This window comes from Lepidochelys olivacea, assembly GCF_965140295.1.
Source record: "Lepidochelys olivacea isolate rLepOli2 genome assembly, chromosome: 7".
Classification (NCBI taxonomy): Eukaryota; Metazoa; Chordata; order Testudines; family Cheloniidae; genus Lepidochelys; species Lepidochelys olivacea.
Window position 1 is genome coordinate 62539986 of NC_140417.1, and position 10018 is coordinate 62550003.

A 10018-nucleotide genomic window follows, 5' to 3' on the forward strand; every position below is an offset into this window, starting at 1 on the left:
TAGGGTTGGTACTGATTAAACATTTTAATTGGTTCTTCCATACCCTCACTTGGGTTTTTTTGCCCTTTTGGGATGAAGTCAAATCAATTATGTGTTTTCTCCTGTTACAAGATTAGCAGGATAAAAAGGTCTTTTGCAAGATATGTTAATAAAGCAAATGCATTTTTTAAGACAAATTTGTTTCTCGAAATATTACAACATTTCTATTTTCTTATACAGCGCCTTCTTATTCCAAGAACTAAACCCTCCAAATTCTGCTTAAACTTGAGTATTTAAATTTTTTTCCTGAAAATTATGTAATCATGTTGAATGTTTATTAACTTAATAATTTAAGAACCCATAAATGTTAAGCTACTTGGCTTAATGCATGTATTTACATTGCTTTGGTGAGAAGTTACAGATGAGTGTCCCACTGTGTATATTTTTGGATTAGAGAATTTTAAAGTAAATGTGAATCTTTGAGAAATGAATAGGTAACAGTGGAAATATAACTTAATGAAATTTTAGCTGAACCTGTTCAAACCCTTCTTTTCTACAGCTGCTAAACTGTAACATTCTTTAGTATATTGCTGTTATTTACACCAAGTTTGAGACTTGGACTGTTTGTCTTGGCACTGTGCTGTTTATCATTTTTCTGCTTGTTTGTTTATAAGCAGCATCATAATTTTAAGGAACCTGAAATCTAAAAGCATAAGATGTACATTTGAGCCTTGAAAATGGTTTTGGTGGAAATATGAGCCACTAAGTATATAACCAGGTGTTTGTAAGCATAAATATTTTATATACTACTATTGTGAATTTTTATTTGTTTAACCAGAGTAGAGGCTGGAAGCCAACCATAAACTATAGATATTAATTTTCACCTTCATAAAACAAAGACCACAGTGTGCATTCTGTCTCAGATGGCACACGCTCATTGCTTAACTGTATGGGTTTAGTATATAGCAGTAAAAAAATCTAATCTAGATTTAGAAGTGTAACATAAGGTAACTTCTAAATTGATAAATAGATTAGACCATCATAAACGCATTTCACAAAAAATAATTTGTTCTCTATGTACCAAGTCAGGTAACTCCTCCTGGACTCTAACAATTCATTGTTATATTTTTTGGAATTTCTTTTTTTAGAGACCTTTCATCTTGAAAAAGAAAAGGGGTCGTAAACGCAGAAGGATTAATAGTAGTGTTACAACAGAGACAATTTCTGAAACCACAGAGGTGTTGAACGAGCCCTTTGATCACTCGGATGAAGAGCGGCCCATGCCACAGCTGGAACCTACTTGTGAGATAGATGGGGAAGATGATGACTTAAAGCCTGTGATCAGAAAAGTATTCCAGTATCAACCTGGTAGGCAGAACCAGGAGGAAGAGGACGACAAAGGGGAGAAAGACAATCGTTGTTATAAAAATGATGTTCAGTGTAGAAGTAAGTTGAACATTATTTTTAAACTATGTTCAAGTTAACTTGTTACTTGGGATTCAAAGGCAACACTTGCTTTTGTAGTTAACTAGCTGGTTTGTGACCAGCTTTTCGGAGCTGTTGAAATTTTTACATTTCACAATCAAAATAACATGCATTTTTACTAATGCGCCATCCCTCTGAGATATGCTTTACGCTATTAGTCCCACTTTATCTGCTTGCTTTGTGTAATAGCTTGAGGCATGTTGCTCTTTTTTCAGTATTTTTAGTGTTTAATTTTTCGGCTCTCTCTCTCTGTCCTGTTATAGCTTGTTCAGTACATTAACCTCAGTTCATTACTCCTGTTCAGGAGAAAATTAGCAGGTTTTGTTTCAGTTTGGGGTATTCATGTTTTTACCATTTGGGAAAGAACAAAAATAAAATCTTGTATATCTACAACAGGCCTCATCATACTTTTCCAGAGAAAACCAGGGGATCTCTTTCTCTTTAGTTTGTTTTGTGAAACCATTATCTACAAAAAGCAAGAGATAGTTGATACCAATGACTTTTTTTTTTTTTTTTTTGCACTCAGTATTGACACCAATTTAGTTATGAGAACTACTGAAATCTGCCTAGTTCCCCAGGAACAATATGTCCTCTTCACTTTAGTTTGGCAGTTCTGCAAGGCTATATTAATAAACTCTGAGACCTCACATTCTTCCACCATGAGCACCCAGAGACTTCGCTTTCCATCTTTCAAAATAGCCTGGGGCTGTTTAAGCACTGGCACAGCTGCCAAAATCCTGGGTTCTTCTGTTGATTTGTAGGGAGGTGTTTGGTTCTAGGATCCCTGGTCTTCCCTAAAAAGTGCACAACAATTTATTTAATGTACATTTTAACAGCTGCTCATCAAGTTAGATTTCAAGGATATTGCCCAGCTGGAAAGCTAAAGGATGTAATGTGTATTCACCAATGAGCAATTTTGGGAAAATCTTCATCTCTCTCCCTCTTAACTCTCAGATGAAAACATCAGTTTAATTCCAATTTTGGAGTGAATTATGGATTCCGACATACAAACTCTTTTCTCTCAAAAGCTGCAGGTACCTCTTTGGTACTGGAGAACTAATAGTTCTCAGGACATGTCAGGAAGTTAAATTTTTGTGTTGCCCAACTAAGAGATCATCTGCTGATGCCTGGTTTGCACACAGCTTTTGTACCGTATAACTCTGTTGGTTAGGGGTATGATAGTCTACCAATATAGTTACACTAATACAGTAGTTCTCAAACCTTTGTACTGTTGACCCCTTTCACACAGCAAGCCTCTGAGTGTGACACCCCCATCCCTCACCTTATAAATTAAAAACACTTTTTTTATATTTAACACCATTATAAATGCTGGAGGAAAAGCAGGGTTTGGGGTGGAGGCTGACAACTCACAACCCCCATGTAATAACCTCGCAACCCCCATGTAATAACCTCACAACCCCCTTAGGGGTCCCGACCTCCAGTTTGGGAACCCCTGCACTAGTACAACCCCTAGTGTGGATGCTGTTTTACCTGTGTAAAGATGCCTTATAATGGTATAGTTTATCCCACTTCCTGTACAGAAATAAACTGTACTGGTGTAAGCACACTTATATTTATAAAATTGCATCCCCAGTAGTGGGGTTGTACTGCTGTAACTATACTGGTATTTGTGTATAGATGAGACCTAAGAGTCTAGTTCACATAACCCAACTGTTGCCATGCTTTTGGAGTAACCCTTTCAGTGGGAGGTAGTATTTAAGAGTGTAACGCTTTTTCTGAAGCTGTGTCTTTGAAGGCAGCAATATTCAACACGGAAATACGTTTCATTCTAATTGTTTTTGTGATTAATTGAATTGGTTGATTTTTTTAATTTTGTCTCTGCTTTCAATTTTATTTAGTTCTGTTTCAGAATATGTTTTTGCATGGAATCTCCCCCCACATTTTGGTTTGTATTGCAAGACGCTTCTTGTGAGGAGGAAAAGTTATTTTCCTTTTTCAGCACTGGAGCAATAATTTCTGTGCATCGAACTCAGCATTTCTGTGCATCGAACACTTCCTAGAGTTAGAGCTCCTTTGTGTATCCAGTGGCTGTATCATTTCTGCAATAACAAAAAGGATGTAGTCATGCATTCCATATCTAGATAATGAGAGTTGATATCCATCTTTTATAAAGGTGCATATTACTGTATAGAGGGGTGCATGTATGTGAGCTCTTGTGTGTAAAAATCACTCTGGGGTTAGTTTATCTCACTAGTGGGAGAGATTAACAATTGTAAACTTTGTAGCATTCTGTTTTATTCTGCAAATTAGCTTTGTATTCTATTTGTCCACCACATTTTATAAATACCACAAGGTGAGGCGATAGTTTATATTAAATCAAAGGTTTGTAGGGTACATTTTCTGCAGTTTAAAATTGTTTTTTGCTTAAAATTCTTTCAGGAAGTATCAGGTAGCATTTTTAAATACATATATAGTTATGAGGCTGACTGTTATAGTGCTACAAATAAGGTGTCTGTCTACATTTATTCAGCTAGTATGCTCTAATGTTTAAAACTCTTGTGTAGTTTTACTGAGTGGGAAGCAGTGTGTATATAGTAAATATTGCCCCTACTTACTGTCATGTGTGGTTAGATTAAGAGTATCTATTTATTGGCAGTATAACTTTTGTTTAATTAGCTAAAGTTTTTTTAAGAATGTATAAGTTAATTTTGGATTAATCAGTTCTGTCTGTTGATAGAAATGGATTTGTTTATGCAAACTAAGACCTTTTTTCTCTTTTCTCTGTTCTCTGCTTCCCAAAGACAACACAGAGGATGTAGCTGTTTTGGAAGAAAGCACGAAAGACAATCCTGAACCTTTGAGGTGTAAACAGGGCTGGCCCAAAGGAGTGAAGCGTGGTCCATCTAAGTGGAGGCAGAACAAAGAAAGAAAGCCTGGTTTTAAACTTAATTTATACACCCCACCTGAGACTCCTATGGAACCTGACTACCAGGTAATAGTAGAGGAACAGAAGCAAGTATCTGAAGACAAGCCCTGCCAAGTTCCTGCTATTGCAGAAGAGGAGATTAAAGAGCCTGTTAAGAATTTGCAGCCTCAAGATGAGGTAAAAGAGCTGGAACCTGAGCTTCTAAACCCACCCAGTGAACACTTTGAAATCATAGAAAATGATCTAATGAAAGTAGAGGAAGAAGAAAGAAATGTAGAGGAAGATGTTGTCAGTGCAAAAAATCAAGATAAAGACCCACAGAAGGAAATGTATGCGCAAAAAGATGAGCCTGAGCATTTGGATGATCATGAAGAGGAGGAGGAAGAAGAGGAAGAACCGTCTCACAATGAGGATCATGATGCAGATGATGAAGATGATAGCCATATGGGTTCAACAGAAGTGGAGAAAGAGGAGTTACCAGGAGAAGCCTTCAAAGAAGTGCTAGAGAACCAGGAGTCTTTTTTAGACCTAAATGTACAAACTGGTAATTCAAATCAGGAAGACTTAATGGACTGTGGTGTTGACCTTGCAGCTGTGTGTGAAGGTGACCATAAAGAGCTTACTGCAGATTCAGGGCCTGTGCCTGAATCTGATTACGATCATACAGATAATAATCAGGACCAAAAGGAGAGTGAAGAATTAAATTCTGATTTCAAGGAAGAAAGTACTGAAACTATGGAGATTGATTCAGAGACAGTACAAGCAGTCCAGTCTCTAACCCAGGAAACAAGTGAACAGGAAGATGCATTTCAGGACTGTTCAGAGACGCAAGAGGCATGTAGAAGCCTGCAGAATTATACTCATACTGACCAAAGTCCACAAATGACCACACTGGATGATTGCCAACAATCTGACCACAGTAGCCCAGTCTCATCTGTCCATTCTCATCCTAGCCAGTCAGTTCGTTCCGTTAATAGTCCAAACGTTCCTCCATTAGAGAACAGTTATACTCAAATCAGCCCAGATCAAAGTGCCATCTCTGTGCCATCTTTACAGAACATGGAGACCAGCCCAATGATGGATGTCCCATCAGTGTCTGATCATTCACAGCAAGTTGTGGATAGTGGGTTTAGTGATCTAGGAAGCATCGAGAGCACAACGGAAAACTATGAAAACCCAAGCAGTTACGATTCTACAATGGGAAGTAGCATCTGTGGAAACAACTCTTCCCAAAACAGTTGCTCGTATAGCAACCTTACATCTAGTAACTTAACACAGAGTAGCTGTGCAGTGACACAGCAAATGTCTAATATTAATGGAAGCTGCAGTATGATGCAACAAACCAACATCAATTCTCCTCCTACCTGTAATGTAAAATCTCCTCAAGGCTGTGTTGTTGAAAGGCCACCGAGCAGCAACCAACAGTTATCTCAATGTAGCATGGCTGCTAATTTTACACCACCTATGCAGTTAACTGAAATCCCAGAGACTGGCAATGCCAACATTGGCCTATATGAAAGAATGGGTCAGAGTGAATTTGGAGCAGGGCATTACCCACAGCCATCTGCCACTTTTAGCCTTGCCAAACTGCAACAGTTAACTAACACACTTATGGATCATTCATTGCCTTACAGCCATTCAGCTGCTGTAACTTCCTATGCAAACAGTGCCTCTTTGTCCACACCCTTAAGTAACACAGGGCTTGTTCAGCTTTCTCAATCTCCACACACTGTTCCTGGAGGACCCCAAGCACAGGCTACTATGACCCCGCCCCCTAATCTTACTCCACCTCCCATGAATTTGCCTCCTCCCCTTTTGCAGCGTAACATGGCAGCATCAAATATTGGAATATCCCATACCCAAAGACTGCAAACTCAGATGGCCAGCAAAGGCCACGTGTCTGTGAGAACCAAATCAGCCCCTCTGCCCCCAGCGGCAGCAGCCCATCAGTCACAAATCTATGGGCGTGCTTCACAGACTGTGGCCATGCAAGGACCCGCACGGACCTTAACAATGCAACGTGGTATGAATATGAGTGTAAATTTGATGCCAGCCCCCGCTTATAATGTCAATTCAGTGAACATGAATATGAACACCCTTAATGCTATGAACGGATATAGTATGTCCCAGCCCATGATGAACAGCGGATATCATAGTAACCACGGATATATGAATCAAACAGCCCAGTACCCTATGCAGATGCAGATGGGAATGATGGGAACTCAGCCATATGCACAGCAACCAATGCAGACAACACCACACAGTAACATGATGTACACTCCTCCAGGGCATCATGGCTACATGAATACTGGCATGTCTAAACAGTCTCTTAATGGATCCTACATGAGAAGGTAGGCTCTTTGGAGAGTCAGATTACCAAACTGGCGTATTGGATTGATCTGCACAAATAGGAGAGTACGATTTCAAAACCAGCAATTGGTGTGAATGCAAAAACATTTGTTGGCACCATGTTAAAAGCTGTATGCAGCAGAAAGCCTTATACAAGTTCTTTTTTTCTTTCTTTCTTTCTTAAACCTCTCTTTTTTTTTTTTTGTTGATTTTGTTTTGGGGGGGGCTGGGAAGTTGTTTTGGTTTTTTAATTTTAACTGAAGTTCTCTGGAAAGGAAGAATTCTTTCTACGAACTGCAATTACACAGCAGCCAATGGTTCAGAGCCATTTTATGTGCCTGCTCCCATTAAAAATGTGGATACATAGACTCCAAAACTTAGTACTGGACCCTGAGCTTTCTCTCCACTTTCCCCCACATGTAAATGCCTTTTAGCATTTCATTTATTGTACATTTTGTTTCTTAAGGTGACACTTCCGCATGCCGCTAATGTCTTTGTTAGTGACAGTGCATTTTGTAGTACTGTACAAGTGTTGTGCTTAACAGTAAGCCATTTCTTAAGTTTTTTGCCTTGATTAGGTTACCCTAGTTTGAGGGTAAAAAAACAAAACTATATTTTTGTTAATTATAAAACTTGTAAAAATAAAAAAAACTGTAAAAGCTATTCACATTTTTGTTAGTTCAAAGGGTTTTATTGCTAAATGTTTGGTGTAAAGTTGAGACTCTTTTCCATTTTTGGTGACTGATTTCTGTTGGGTTTTTTTTCCGGGGGGGGGGGGGGAATAAAAAGGCAGCTTTCTGTTTTATAATTACAGACTTTTGTTGACAGAATGAAGCATATCTCAGTGTTTATTTGTCATGTTTTGAAACATTTTCACATATGTCCAAATACTTGGCAGGATTTTAAAAAATAGTGAATTTGGTGTAAAGTTGCTATTTTATGGAAATGCCTCTAACTTTACATTTTCATTCCATCTGTAGATTTTTCTATCTTTATAAAATATTGAAGTTATTTTTTAAGGGAAAAAAATAGAGCAGTAGCGTGTGAATAGTTCAAACTAAGCTTACAGATCGCATGTAAAAAGGCAAAAGTTATGTGTCTGTTTATATTGCTTCCCTTTTTTGTAGCCTTTGTACCTGTACAGAGTGACTGTAAGGGCCGAGCAGAAGAGGCTTGATACATGTGTAAAATAGGACCCAGTGACACTCTTGTATTTATCTGTTATCTTTTTAGTCAGTCACTTAAAAAAAAACAAAAAAAAACCAACAACCCCAAGCTGTACATTTTAACATAAAATAAATTATGATGAGCCATTTTTAGCCTCTTGTGTTTGTCATAGTCTGATGTTGCATGGAAAATTATCACTTTGCCTTACCGTGTTCATTACAGATCTCTTTGACTAGGGGGCCTGCTCCAAAGCCTCTTAAAGTCAATGGGTTTTGGATTAGGCCTTTAAAGGTTAAATGTAGATTATACTTCACAACCGGGTATACTTTGTGAAAATAAAAATATCTAGGATAATTAAAAAATAACTTGAATAAAACAAAATATTGAATAATTACATATATAAGACATTACCAAATATTTAATGAATGTGGACTACTTTTCTTTAAAAAAAAAAAAAAAGAAAGAAAGTTGTTACTTTGTTAAAAGGCTGTTTTACTGTTGTGTACACAGCGTTTGTGCTGAGCCGTCTCTCAATATTAAACCTGCATTCCCTTTGGTCCTTTTGACTACTATCTTCAGTTACAATGGAGAGTTATCCAGTTTCCAAGATGTTTTGAACATCCAGAACTGAACTTGCCTCACAGTATTGCATATTTAAACAACTTTGCCCTGGCAATTGTAGATATATAAAAATTGAAAATGACTCATAAATGCAGCCATAATGAAATGTGTCTTTCAAATCGAGGTCAGGTGCATGTGAAACAAAACCACAGAAAAGATGTATCTTTATGAGAATTTCTAAAAATGTTTCTGCGCTTAAAGCTGATATTGATTTTTTGCATAATTTGAGTTTTAAAACATGGTAGACGTAATAAAATCATCAGCCATCTTAATTCATCATTGAAAAACATCTATAAAAGAAGCTTCATAGTTGGGCATCTAACTGCTCAAAAGTCAGAAATGTGTGTGTTACTTAACAAAAACAACACCCCTTAATACTTATGTCCAGTGTGTTCAGATTAAGGCCCTGGTCCTGCAGGCTCTTACACATGTGAGTATCTTTATATGTCTGAGTCATCCCGTTTGAATTTGATGGGGCTACTCGTGTGAAGTTACTTCACATATGTAGGTGTGTGCATGAACAGGGGCTATGGTGATTGTGAGAATCATAACTTTGAACCCCTGTCTCTTGGGAGTTTCAACTGTCAACCATAATGCTGCATTAAGGACATGACTGCAAAGATTTACGCACATGCTTAACTTTATACACTCTGAATAGTCCTGTTGAAACCAGTGGGACTATGTATAGTGCATAAAACTAAACACTTGCCTATGTCTTTAGAGGAGCAGCATCTGCTGTAATGTTTTTGCCGTAGCCTCTTCATTTTTAGGGAAATACAACAAAGACAAAGAGAAATGAAGAGAAAACTGTGCTTATTTCAATGTGTGATGGGAGATTAACACATGCAGGTTTGTGTGTGCGTGTAAATTTCTAAACTGGAGCTCTGCAGCTGTGTGTGTTAAATGATTGCACAGTGAAATAGAAGCAGCATATTATGTGACTTGTATTTGTATATTTATATGAAATCAAAAATAAAGACAACTGGGCCTTACCCACTGCTGTGCGACACCAGTTTTGCAGCACTGTTCACGCCAGGTCCAGCTGTTGTTTTGGTGTGTGGCGCTCTGGCCCTGAGCATGCTGAGTCTAGAATATTGCGAGAGCTCAGCATTGTAATATATGATTGAAAGTTTCATGAAAAATTGTGTACTGTGTGCACATAATAAATACTTAATTTCAGAAACAAATTACTTTCAGAAGGACAAGTGCTTTTGACATCTTTTGAGTTCTTTATTTGTGGCATTTATACACTGACAACTCTGCTTTATAAAACTCTCCTGTCTTCCTAGATAGATCTGCTCCATGTGTATATTCAGTGTCACTCACCTCTGCTCACTTTAGTAACAAAGCAGTTTTCACTTCTTTTTACTCCTGTTATCCGTGAAGAACCGACATAGCGAAGAGAGTATCAGCTGGATTCTCTTCAATGAAGTGGATCAACAGAATTATTTGCTGACTTGTAATCAGCATTCCCTGTGGGGACCATGAGTTTTGCACAGATGCTACTGCAGGAATAATCAAAAGAACATG

The 10018-nt window shown here is 37.8% G+C and overlaps 1 protein-coding gene across 5 annotated transcripts in view; it reads left to right on the top strand.

The window, feature by feature from the left end:
• Positions 1-7402, top strand: part of KAT6B (lysine acetyltransferase 6B) — a 190619-nt gene extending 183217 nt beyond the window's left edge. For 3 of the 5 annotated variants that reach the window (XM_084634100.1, XM_084634099.1, XM_084634098.1), the window contains exons 16-17: positions 1128-1425; positions 4227-7402. In XM_084634100.1, the coding sequence (XP_084490226.1) occupies positions 1128-1425; positions 4227-6706 (2778 nt within the window). In that variant the 3' untranslated portion in view covers positions 6707-7402. The remainder of the gene's footprint in view (positions 1-1127; positions 1426-4226) is intronic. The other 2 variants (XM_084634101.1, XM_084634102.1) reach the window with 2 other exon arrangements.
• Positions 7403-10018: the final 2616 nt, after the last annotated feature.